The sequence below is a fragment of the Puma concolor genome, chromosome E3, assembly GCF_028749965.1.
Source record: "Puma concolor isolate L17-30 chromosome E3, mPumCon1.1.hap2, whole genome shotgun sequence".
In the NCBI taxonomy this organism is placed as follows: Eukaryota; Metazoa; Chordata; class Mammalia; order Carnivora; family Felidae; genus Puma; species Puma concolor.
Genome location: NC_141682.1, coordinates 25,603,614 through 25,616,621, shown reverse-complemented (window position 1 = coordinate 25,616,621; position 13,008 = coordinate 25,603,614). Strand labels below are relative to the sequence as shown.

The 13,008-nt window shown below is 37.6% G+C and overlaps 1 protein-coding gene across 6 annotated transcripts in view; it reads left to right on the top strand.

Annotated features, from left to right (window-relative positions):
- The window catches only part of LOC112853127 (phospholipid-transporting ATPase ABCA3-like), a 182,119-nt gene that overhangs the window by 112,542 nt on the left and 56,569 nt on the right, over nucleotides 1-13,008 (top strand). For 5 of the 6 annotated variants that reach the window (XM_086692808.1, XM_086692810.1, XM_086692809.1 and 2 more), the window contains 3 exons: nucleotides 7,808-7,958; nucleotides 11,443-11,541; nucleotides 12,041-12,209. In XM_086692808.1, the coding sequence (XP_086548934.1) occupies nucleotides 7,808-7,958; nucleotides 11,443-11,541; nucleotides 12,041-12,209 (419 nt within the window). The remainder of the gene's footprint in view (nucleotides 1-7,807; nucleotides 7,959-11,442; nucleotides 11,542-12,040; nucleotides 12,210-13,008) is intronic. The other variant, XM_086692811.1, reaches the window with a different exon arrangement.

Below are 13,008 nucleotides of genomic sequence, written 5' to 3'. Positions count from 1 at the left end.
TCTGTTCTTTGTCTTAAAGTCCTCATATGAGTGAATCCATATGATATTTGTCTTTCTCTGACTAATTTTGCTTAGCATAATACCCTCTAGTTCCATCCACATAGTTGCAATTGGCAAGGTTTCATTCTTTTTGATTGCCGAGTAATACTCCATTGTGTGTGTGTGTGTGTGTGTGTGTGTGTGTGTGTGTGTGTGTATACACACAGCACATCTTCTTTATCCATTCATCCATGATGGACATTTGTGTTCTTTCCATACTTTGGCTATTGTTGATAGTGCTGCCATAAGCATGGGGGTGCATGTGTCCCTTCGACACAGCACACCTGTATCCCGTGGATAAATGCCCAGTAGTGTGATTGCTGGGTCGTAGGGTAGTTCTATTTTTAGTTTTTGAGGAACCTCCATACTGTTTTCCAGAGTGGCTGCACCAGCTTGCATTCCCACCAACAATGCAAAAGAGATCCTCTTTCTCTGCATCCTCACCAACATCTGTTGTTGCTTGAATTGTTAACCTTAGCAATTCTGACAGGTCTGAGGTGGTATCTCATGGTGGTTTTGATTTATATTTCCCTGATGATGAGTGATGTTGAGCATTTTTTCATGTGTTGGTTGGCCATCTGGATGTCTTTTTGGAGAAGTGTCTATTCATGTCTTTTGCCCATTTCATCACTGGATTATTTGTTTTTTGGGTGTTGAGTTTGATAAGTTCTTTGTAGATTTTGGATACTAACCCTTTATCTGATATGTCACTTGCAAATATCTTCTCCCATTCTGTCAGTTGCCTTTTAGTTTTGCTGATTGTTTCCTTCGCTGTGCAGAATATTTTATTTTGATGAGGTCCCAGTAGTTCATTTTTGCTTTTGTTTCCCTTGTCTCTGGAGATGTGTTGAGTAAGAAGTTGCTTCGGCCAAGATCAAAGAGGTTTTTGCCTGATTTTTCCTCGAGGATTTTGATGGTTTCCTGTCTTACATTTAGGTCTTTCATGCATGTTGAGTTTATTTTTGTGTCTGGTGTAAAAAAGTGGTCCAGGTTCATTCTTCTGCATGTCACTGTCCAGTTTTCCCAGCACCACTTGCTGAAGACACTGTCTTTATTCCATTGGATAGTCTTTCCTGCTTCGTCAAAGATTAGTTAGCCATACATTTGTGGGTCCATTTCTGGGTTCTTTATTCTGTTCCATTTATCTGAGTGTCTGTTTTGTGCCAATACCTTACTGTCTTGATGATTACAGCTTTGTAGTATAGCTTGAAGTCTGGGACTGTGATGCCTCCTGCTTTGGTTTTCTTTTTCAAGATCACTTTGATTATTCAGGGTATTTTCTGGTCCCAAATAAATTTTAGGATTATTTGTTCTATCTCTGTGAAGAATGCTGGTGTTACTTTGATAGGGATTACATTGAATATGTAGATTGCTTTGGGTAGTATTGACATTTTAGCAATATTTGTTCCTCCTATCCAGAAACATGGAATATTTTTCCATTTTTTTGTGTCTTCTTCAATTTCTTTCATAAGCTTTCTATAGTTTTCAGTGTATAGTTTTTTTCACCTCTTTGGTTAGATTTATTCCTAGGTATTTTATGGTTTTTTGTACAACTGTGAATAGGATCGATTCCTTGATATTTCTGTCGCTTCATAGTTGCTGTATAAGAATGCAGTCAATTTCTGTGTGTTGATATCCTGCAACCTTGCTGAATTCATGGATCATTTCTAGCAGTTTTTTGGTGGAATCTTTTGGGTTTTCCATAGAGAGTATCATGTCATCTGCGAAGAGTGAAAGTTTGATCTCCTCCTGGCCGATTTGGATGCCTTTTATTTCTTTGTGTTGTCTGATTGCAGAGGCTAAGACTTCCAATACTATGTTGAGTAACAGTGGTGAGAGTGGACATCCCTGTCTTGTTCCTGACCTTAGGGGGAAAGCTCTCATTTTTTCCCCATTGAGGATGATATTAGCATTGGGTCATTCATATATAGCTTTTATGATCTCGAGGTATGCTCCTTTTATCCCTACTTTCTTGAGGGCTTTTATCAAGAAAGGATGCTGTATTTTATCAAATGCTTTCTCTGCATCTATTGAGAGGATCATATGGTTCTTGTCCTTTCTTTTATTGATGTGATCAATCACGTTAATTGTTTTGTGGATATTGAACCAGCCCTACATCCCAGTTATAAATCCCACTTGGTCGTGGTGAATAATTTTTTTAATGTATTGTTGGATCTGGTTGGCTAATGTCTTGTTGAGGATTTTTGTGTCCATGTTCATCTGGGAAGCTGGTCTATAGTTCTCCTTTTTAGTGGGGGTCTCTGTCTGGTTTTGGAATCAGGGTAATGCTGCCTTCATAGAAAGAGTTTGGAAGTTTTCCTTCCGTTCTATTTTTTGGAACAGCTTCAAGAGAATAGGTGTTAACTCTTCCTTAAATGTTTGGTAGAATTCCCTTGGAAAGCCATCTGGCCCTGGGTCATTTTTTGGCAGATTTTTGATTACTAATTCGATTTCCTTACTGGTTATGGGTCTGTTCAAATTTTCTATTTCTTCCTGTTTCACTTTTGGTAGTGTATATGTTTCTAGGAATTTGTCCATTTCTTCCAGATTGCCTGTTTTGTTGGCATATAATTGCTCATAATATTCTCTTATTATTGTTTTTATTTCTGTTGTGTTGGTTGTGATCTCTCCTCTCTCATTCTTGATTTTATTTATTTGGAGCCTTTCCTTTTTCTTTTGATCAAACTGGCTACTGTTTTATCAATTTTGTTAATTCTTTCAAAGAACCAGGTTCTGGTTTCATTAATATGTTCTGCTGTGTTTTTAGTTTTGATAGCATTAATTTCTGCTCTAAACTTTATTATTTCCTGTCTTCTGCTGGTTTGGGGTTTTATTTGCTGTTCTTTTTCCAGATTCTTAAGGTGTAAGGTTAGGTTGTGTATCTGAGATCCCCTTTCTTCTTTAGAAAGGCCTGGATTGCTATATACTTTCCTCTTATGACCACCTTTGCTGCGTCCCAGAGGTTTTGGGTTGTGGTGTTATCATTTTCATTGACTTCTATATACTTTTTAATTTGCTCTTTAACAGCTTGGTTAGCCCATTCATTCTTTAGTAGGTGTTCTTCAGTCTCCAAGTATTTGTTACCTTTCCAAACTTTTTCTTGTGGTTGATTTTGAGTTTCATAGCATTGTGGTCTGAAAATATGCATGGTATGATCTCGATCTTTTTGTACTTACTTAGGGCTGATTTTTGTCCCAGTATATGGTCTATTCTGGAGAACATTCCATGTGCACTGGAGAAGAATGTATATTCTGCTGCTTCAAGATGAAATGTTCTGAATATATCTGTTAAGTTCATCTGGTCCAGTGTTTCATTCAAAGCCATTGTTTCCTTGTTGATTTTTTTATTAGATGATCTGTCCATTGCTCAGAGTGGGGTGTTGAAATCTCCTACTATTATGGTATTACTATTGATGAGTTTCTTTATGTTTGTGATTAATTGATTTATATATTTGGGTGCTGTCACATTTTGTGCATAAATGTTTGCAACTGTTAGGTCTTCTTGGTGGATAGACCCCATGATTATGATATAATGCCCTTCTGCTTGTCTTGATACAGTCTTTATTTTAAAGTCTAGATTGTTTGATACAAGTATAGCTACTCCGGCTTTCTTTTGTTGACCATTAGCATGATAGATGGTTCTCCATCCCTTATTTTCAATCCGAAGGTGTCTTTAGGTCTAAAGTGGGTCTCTTGTAAACAGCATATAGATGGATCTTGTTTTCTTATCCATTCTGTTATCCTGTGTCTTTTGATTGGAGCCTTGAGTCCACTGACATTTAGAGTGAGTAATTAAAGATATGAATTTATTGCCATTTTGATGCTTGTAGAGTTGGAGTTTCTGGTGGTGTTTTCTGGTCCTTTCTAATCTTTGTTGCTTTTGGTATTTATTTATTTTTATATGTATATTTTCGTCTTTTCTCCCCTCAGAGAGTCCCCCTTAAAATTTCTTGCAGGGCTGGTTTAGTGGTCACAAACTCCTTTAGTTTTTGTTTGTCTGAGAAACTTTTTCTCTCTCTCTTTCTATTTTGAATGACAGCCTTGTTGGATAAAGAATTCTTGGCTGCATATTTTTCTGTTTCAGCACATTGAATATATCCTGCCACTCCTTTCTGGCCTGCCAAGTTTCTGTGGATAGGTCTGCCACAAACCTGATCTGTCTTCCCTTGTAGGTTAGGGACTTTTTTTCCCTTGCTGCTTTCACGATTCTCTCCTTGCCTGATTATTTTGTGAATTTGACTACGATATGCCTTGTTGATGATTGATTTTTGTTGAATCTAATGGGGGTTCTCTGTGCTTCCTGGATTTTGATGTCTGTGTCTTTCCCCAGGTTAGGAAAGTTTTCTGCTGTGATTTGCTCACATAACCCTTCTACCCCTATTTCTCTCTCCTCTTCTGGGACCCCTATGATTCTGATTTTGTTCCTTTTTAAGGAGTCACTGATTTCTGTAATTCTTAAATCATGCTCTTTTGCCTTAATCTCCCTCTTTTTTTTTCTGTTTCATTATTCTCTATAAGTTTGTCCTCTATATCACTGATTCTCTGTTCTGCCTCATCCATCCTTGCCGCTGCTGCATCCATCCATGGTTGCCGCTCAGTTATAGCATTTTCAATTTCATTCTGGATATTTTTTACTTCTTTTATCTCTGCAGAAAGGGATTCTAATCTATTTTTGACCCCACCTAGTATTCTTATTATCGTGATTCTAAATCCTGGTTCAGACATCTTGCTTGTGTCTGTGTTGGTTAAATCCCTGGCTGTCGTTTCTTTGTGCCCTTTCTTTTGGGGTGAATTCCTTTGTTTTGTCATTTTGAAGGGAGAAAAGGAATTAATGAGGTAGAAAAATTGAAAATAAAAAATTAAAATTAAAAAAATATTAAAATTAAAAATTAAAAACACACACACAAAAAAATAAAATAGATGATGCTAGATCCTTGGTGTGTTTTGGTCTGGCTGTTGAAAGTGGTTTGACAGATTAGAGAAAAAAAGGTCAGAGCAGAAAAAAAAGGAAATCATTTGAGAATTTGAAAAAAATACACTGAAGTAGACTAAAATGAGATGATGGGGGTAAAATAGAATTTGAAAAAATTTACAGAAAAGTAAAAAATATAGTAATAAAAATTAAAGGAAAATATTTTTAATAAAAATTAAAAATAAAAATGAATTTTTTCTCTTTCTGTATTCAAGAAAAAGAAGTGCAAAAGAGAAAAAGAAAAAAAAGAAAGAAAATTGAATAGATGAACCTGCTAACATATTGAAGTAGGGCTGAAATTACTTTGTTTTCCCCTAGAAATCAGTCTCTGTAGCACTTTATAGTCCATAAACTAAGCTGGTGGATAGACTTGTGTTCTTGAAGAGCAAAGTTGGCCCAGGCTCAGTGTAACAGCTGCACTCTCCTAGAAGGCACTGCAAGCCTACTGGGGTGGATTGTTGCGGTGCTCATAGGTGCGTATGCACATGCCTGGGAGTGGTGAAAATGGCACCACCCGGCTACCCAGTCTGTTCTCCCAGATCAGCAATCATGCACCCGTCCTCTATCTTCAGCTTTCATCCACTCCCTGCTTTTTCACTCTCTGTGACCAGGCCCCAGGCAGTACCTCTCTCCTGAGTTTTGTCTCAGATGCAGCTGTTTTCCCCAGCCCCTTACTTCTGAAGGACTGCGGCTTTGACCTGTTCCGCCCCTCTGCAGGAGGGTCTCACCGAGCAGTGGCCGAATGAGCAATGGCCGAATGTCGGCTGCACCTAGGAACACTTGCTGGACCCTGCTGCTGCCGGTGTCCTGAGACTGCAGCCAGGTGCCAGCCTGCCCCAGAAAAAGTTTGAGAGATAGTGTAGCAGCAGCATTTCAGGGATTATGGAAAATCACAACACACATCTGGCACCAGGCTTCACACTTAACAACCTTGTTCCAGCACCAGTGAATGTGACTGTTTTCTGGGATCTGCTGGGACCAGGTGGCTTGAACAGTCTCTACCAAATGTCCTTCCAGTAGTGGAACCACTTTTCCCTGTGTGGCTCGAGAACTTCCTAGACCCCACTCTGTTCCTGGGGATTCACCCTTCCACCAGAGCACCACCAGGTATCGAGCTGAGGAGTTGCAGCCTTTGCCCTCCCTTTGTTTACAATGCTAATGGAATTTAAACCTTCTCCTTTCTCCTTTCTCCTTTTTAGTTTAGTCCCTGCGGCTGTTTCCAATTTTCCACTTTCTCTCCAGCTGCTTTTGGGGAGGGGTGATTTTCCCGTATTCTGCCCCCCTCCCCAGTCTCCACCCTCTCTCTGCCAGCAAAAGCAGCTCCCTACCCTCCACGGCTTCTCATTCCCCAAATTCACCTCTCCGTGCTGCGTACAGCTGATTTCTGTGGTTCAGGCTGTGCAGATTGTTGTGTTAATCCTCCAATCAGTTTTCTAAGTGTGTAGGATTGTTTAGTGTTGGTCTGGCTGTATTTCATGGATGCGAGACACACAAAAAACTTCCATGCTGTTTCGCCATCTTGTCTCCTCCTCCGAGCCTCTTTTCAGTACTTCTTAAGCTTTCTGTTTCTTTGTTGAAATTCTCACTTTGTTCATGCATTGGTATCCTGACCTTGGTGAGCATCTTTATCATGTTATTTTAAATTCTCTGTCAGGTAAGTTATATAGATCCCCATTTAATAGAGCCATATTCTGGATATATATGTTTTCTTATTGGAAACATTTCTGTGTCTGCTTCTCTTGATTTTTTCCATTCCATTTAGTGTTATATTTTCTAGTTTCCTTGCATGTTTTTTTCATTTTTATAATTAAATTTGTGAATAAAATAATAGTGCAGACTAAAGTAATTGATAATTATCCTCAGTAAATGGTATACCCTGGTCTATTAGGCCACGCTTATGGATGACTGAGTTAATATAACCTGTATTTGAGCGAATATTGGGATGTATTACACCTTTATTTAGATTCTCTTTATCACTGTCTTCAAGTGTGTTAGTAATAGGATCAGGATTTTGCTCTCAGCAGAGGATGGGATCTGTATATGAATGAGATCATGGGGATCTCTTGAAGCTATAATTCAGTTCCCAGCTTTTAGATCTGACAAATGCTCTTTGCTTTCCATTTCTAAACTATTTTCTTTACCTCAAAGGTTTTCTCTCTATGCTGCTGCCCTCCTCCTACCCTTTAAAGGCCCATTGTAATAAAGGACTGATGTACCTCAGAAGTATTTTTCTTAGCTTTTTTGTCCTGTCCTGAGCTATCAGAGTACCACTGCAATGTTTTCACAAAGTTCTGAAGAGCCCTGACGGCATTTTTGTTCATTTGTGTGTTTGTTTCTTTGTTTGTTTTTACTGCCTTACCCTTCCCCCACCCCCCACCCCCCAGCCGCACCTTAGAGAGCCTAGGGCAGTGCAGGTAGTGGAGGTGGAGACTACTTTGGAAAGGTTTCTCAGATCTCTGAAAGAAAGGACTTGTATCTGATTAATTTACCCCCTTACATATAATAGGCACCAAATGTATATCTGTTTAATGAATATTAACCTTGTTTTCTCAGATTTTATTGTCAGTAGAACAAGAGACTATGTAACAGAGATTTTTCCCTATCTCTGTTTCTCAGTCCCTAAGAAAATTAATGAAATTACAAAAGAAGTATTTACTAGATTTCTTAGACTTGTAATCATATGATTAGCATGCCTTATCTTCTACCTCACACAAACCATGGAAAGCCAAGTGTGGTCTCACAAGAATATTGGAAATACAAAATTGTTTTATTCATTCTTCTAAATGGATTTTCTCAGGTGTGGGATACCACACGGTCATGGTGAAGGAAGCTCACTGCAATGTTGAAGAAATCTTAAAATTTATTCAGTATCATATACCAGAAGCCACTTTGGAGAAGAATGTTAATAATGAAATATCTTTTCTTCTACCCAAAGAGTATACACACAGGTATGAGTCCAAAGAATGTAAAATGATTGATGTTTAGATAACCGGATGTTATTATTGCTTTTTCTGGTTTCTTCAGGCATAGCAAATAGAGTTTATTTAACAAACCAAAACTCCAGTCATTGCTATCACTTGCACTGAAAAGAAGGATGCTGTTTTGGCTATAGATTCCTGGTTTTAATTGGCTATAATGGATGGTATTGGTAGAGTAAAACTTGTCTGGTGAGTGAAGTGAATGGAAATATAAATATAATGAGATAAAAATTTAGTGGTGGCTCTTGAAGTCAAGGTGACAAGAACTTCGAGTAAATAGGCAGTTTGACTACACTAGCTAGGCAAGTTTTTCATCAAAGGGAATCACAAAGAATAATAACTTTACCTAAGACAACCATCCTAATAAAAGGAAATGGAAACTAAGCGTACTTATCAGAGACTTTCAGAGTATGATATTTTTATCTTCTTGTAATATACAAGTAAGTAGTTGATGTAGTATTTCCTAAAGTAAATCCACTTGTCATATTCAAGAAGAATATGAAGGACTTTAATGCCCCCTTTTCTAGTAAATCTGAAAGTTCTTGAGAATCAGCAGCATGGTATAGTGTGATCAGGCACCAGAATGGAACTAAAATTCTAGTCATCTTCTGGAATAAGAGAATGAAATACCATGGAGAATTAGAAATAAAATTCTAGATATGTAACCTCAGAGATGCATGGTGGTTGACTCATTCAGTAAAGTTGGGAGCCAGATGAGTGCTTTGGCCCATTGTGACATTTGTGATCTATGTGAAATGCACAGTCTCTCTTGAAGGAGACATAAAGGCAAACCACTTCTTTAAACTTATCACATTGGGGCGCCTGGGTGGCGCAGTCGGTTAAGCGTCCGTCTTCAGCCAGGTCACGATCTCGCGGTCCGTGAGTTCGAGCCCCGCGTCAGGCTCTGGGCTGATGGCTCAGAGCCTGGAGCCTGTTTCCGATTCTGTGTCTCCCTCTCTCTCTGCCCCTCCCCCGTTCATGCTCTGTCTCTCTCTGTCCCAAAAATAAATAAACGTTGAAAAAAAAAATTTAAAAACATATGTAATGAAAAAAACTTCGTAATGGGTAGAATACATCAAATGTCAACAGTAGTATACTCTAGATGGTCACATTTTTTCTGTTTTTATATTTTTCTGTATTCTCCTCTTAAGTAGACTATATATTATCTTTATAATTTTATCTATATACTTATTAAATATATATTTATGTGTATTATAGATAACATGTATTGTATATTGTATATAATAAATAAGAAGACATATAAGAAAAACAGCTATACTCAAGATGGTCACTTTTATTTCTTTTTTATATTTTTTGTATTTATCTCAAGTATAATATATAGAATGTATATAATTATATTTGTTAAATATATACTATTTTATATATTATACATAATAAAACTTATATAATGAGAAAAATACATGTTCTTCACATTATGATTGGCTCATACAATAATTTTTTTTACCTATTATCTTTTTTCTTTACTGATTATCACTAAGGAGCCTAAAGTTTGCTCAGCTACAGAATCAAAAAGCTTATTTAGTTCTGAAGTGTATGAAATAGAAAGTGAATGTCTCCCATAATCACTGGGAAAATTTCTGTGTATATTTCTCAGGATCATTACATGCATATACTGACATGAATACAATATATTGTACATTGCATACATATACTGACATAGATACAATAATAATAATTAGTTTTACAGAAATGAAATCCTATCATAATAGTGTTCTGAATCTTGTTTTGTTTATCTGAATCTTTGGTCAGCTGTTTATGGTAGGACTTTTAGGATTTCCTATTTTTAAGATAACTGAGGAAAAATCTACATTTTACTTAGATGTTATTGTATCATATCATACCATAATTTATTTGTTAAACTGTTAATGGGTATTTGTCTCCAGTTAGTGCTATATTTGTGCATTTAAAGCATTATACAAGTTTAATTTTGTGATGTATTGTATAAAGTCAAAGCAAACAAAAACAAATAAATATGCCAAATTATAGTGTATTAACAGTCGGTGTCTTTGGGGCCTGGTATTGTGATGATGTTTATATTTTTATAATTCATCTCTAAATATTTTATGATGCATACATATTAATTTCTTAACTAAAATTAAAGAAAAAAAAGAAAATGTGTGAATCCTAGCTGAAAAGTCAAGCACTAGGAATGAAGAAGCACCCAGAAGAAATGGACTTAAAACATGTGAAGGCTGTCATGTAGGTAGATTATACATGTTCTATATAACTAAGGGTGTAAGTTTAGAACCAATGTGCAAAACTAGATGTATTGAATGGAAAACAATTTAAGTTTAAATATGGAGGAAATTTTTATCTTCCAAAAGAGTGAATTTTGAGTTCCTCCAACACTGAGAGGGGCAAACACTTCACTTGCTCCTCATTGGGAATATATACCATGGTTTTGAGACCTGGAGGGTTTTGGAAAAGATCATCTTTTAAACATGAAGTACTGTAAAATCTTCCCAGGAAAACTATTCTTTAAAACTCTTGATGTCTCTGGGGCACCTGGGTGGCTCAGTTGGTTAAGCTTCTGACTTTGGCCTAGGTCATGATCTTGAGGTTCGTGAGTTCGAGCCCCATGTTGGGCTCTGCGCTGACAGCTCAGAGCCTGGAGCCTGCTTCAGATTCTATGTCTCCCTCTCTCTCTGCCCCTGCCTTTCTCTCTCCCCCTCTCTCAAAAATAAAAATAAACATTAAAATAATTCTTTTAAACCCACTCTTGATGTCTCTACATTGCATCTGGCTCAATTTCCATGGCTTTTCTTGATTACTGAAACTGTATGTTCTTCTCTGCATATAATTTTTACTATACCTACTCCATTTTCTATTTTGAGTGACTTTTTCCCTGCTAATTGGAATATGGGTTTTTTTTTTTTGTTGTTTTTTTTTTTTTTAAGTTTATTTCCAGTAAGAGAGTGCATGAGTGAGGAAGGGGCAGAGAGAGAGGGAGAGGGAGAATCCCAAGCAGGCTCCGTGCTGTCAGTGTGGAGCCTGGTGCCAGGCTCAATCCCACAACCCTGGAATTATGACCTCAGCCAAAACCAAGAGTCAGACATCAACTGACTGAGCTACCCAGGCGCCGCCCTTTTTTTAAACTTACTGAATAAGAACCATAGCCTGTATATGTGCATGATAAATTAACTCATGTGCCCTAGAGTCATTAGCATATATAGTCTTTTTGTAGTTTTAGAAGACCAGAATTACGTGTTTTCAAGAATTAAGTAGAATGGGAAACAATTTGCTGCAGCAGTCTGTGGGTTCCATTGTAAGTATTGAAGTGAAGAATGAGCTACATTTTCCCCACTGCTGGGGGGAAATCAGTTCAAAATAAAAATATATAAGTAGGAAAATCTTCTGATTTGGTGCTAACATTTACTCCTCCCCTTCCCCATTTCCCTTCCCCTTCTTACTTTTATTCTAATTCTTATTCTAGCTTTGAAGCTCTGTTTACTGATCTGGAAAAGAGACGGTATGAGTTAGGCATTGCTAGCTTTGGTGCCTCTGTTACTACCATGGAAGAAGTATTTTTTAGGTGAGCAAGGATACATAGGGAAAATAAAAACCATGGCCAGGGGGTGGGGGGAGGACCATATCTTGGTCCCTTCTGTACACTCACCAGGCTCAGAGTCACACATTAGAAATTTAAGAGGTGCGAGGAGGAGGGAACTGACATGATTTGTTTTACAGCAACACTGAAAAAATACTGCCATCATTTCAAAATAGGAGCAGATATTTTGATATACTCAAAATATGACTAAGATGTTAATCTTTAACTTGAATCAGTTCAACCTAATGAAGCATTCAATACCTTGCACTAGTTTTCCTAGATTTACTATGTCTCGCAGCAGTCCTGTGACTGGTGTTTGGGAACCACTACTCTACCCGAGTTACCCTGTTGCCTCCATATAATGCCCCCTGCCAAGTCAATAAGCAAACCAAGGAGGCTTCTGAGTTGAATGTTGTGACTCACATTCTTCAAATAAGACATGGGATAGAATTGAAATTAAATGCTGTGTTCTATTTTTATGCAGAGTCAATAATATGGAAGATTCACAAGTAGATATCCCAGCTACCCAAACTCCACCTCCCTCTGTGATGAGTGAAGTCTCAGTTAAGAACCAGAATAGGAATATGTCAAGCAATGAGAGAGCACACTGTTCCACCATGAACGAAAGTCCTGCTATTATGTTTAATACTGGGGTAAGCACCTTTGCTAAGAAACCTTATGAATATTTATTTGATTGGTGCACAAGAGGTACATCTTCTTTTACTACTTGAACAAAGATGGTGTGGCATTCTTAGCCACTGCACCCCACCAGTTAGGGAGCAGTCTGTACCACGAACTAATTAATTTCCCAGTGCAGAAGTGATGAGGTCTAGATAAAGGTCACTCTCACCATTGCTATTCCTTAGTTCTTTTTTCTGTCTTAGATTCTTTTCTTTTCTCTCAAATTGCTAACCCGGAAATTTGGTAGTTCACTGAAGCTAAAGAGAACTGGAAAGAGCATGGTTTTTAGTAATCAAGCATGCCCAGTGTTTTAAGTTTTTGCTGTGGGTATTCATACTGCATAAGGTATCTTTCCTTAATCAGTGCGATCCTCAGCATGGGAAGTCCCTTCCCATGGGAAGTGAGTTGCTCAGCATTTCCTTGCTTCTTCTTCTAATTATCTCTTCCTTCTATAAGGAACCTGTTTGTTTGTTTGTTTGTTTGTTTATTTGTTTGTATTTTGACTGTCAGGAGTCTGGGTAAAATCATCCTGTTGAGATTTTAAGTGTGTTATATGAAAATCCAGACCTTAAACACCATATTTAATACCTTACAACAGTGGCTAGCAAACTTGCAGAAAGGGATAATAGATATTTGAGGCAGGTTGCCCACTTGGTCTCTCTTGCAGTCACTCCAAAAAAGCAACCATAGACAATACAGAAATGAATGGGTATAGCTGTGTTCCAGGAAAATTTGGTTTACAAAAATAGGTCATAGTTTGTTGACCCCTGC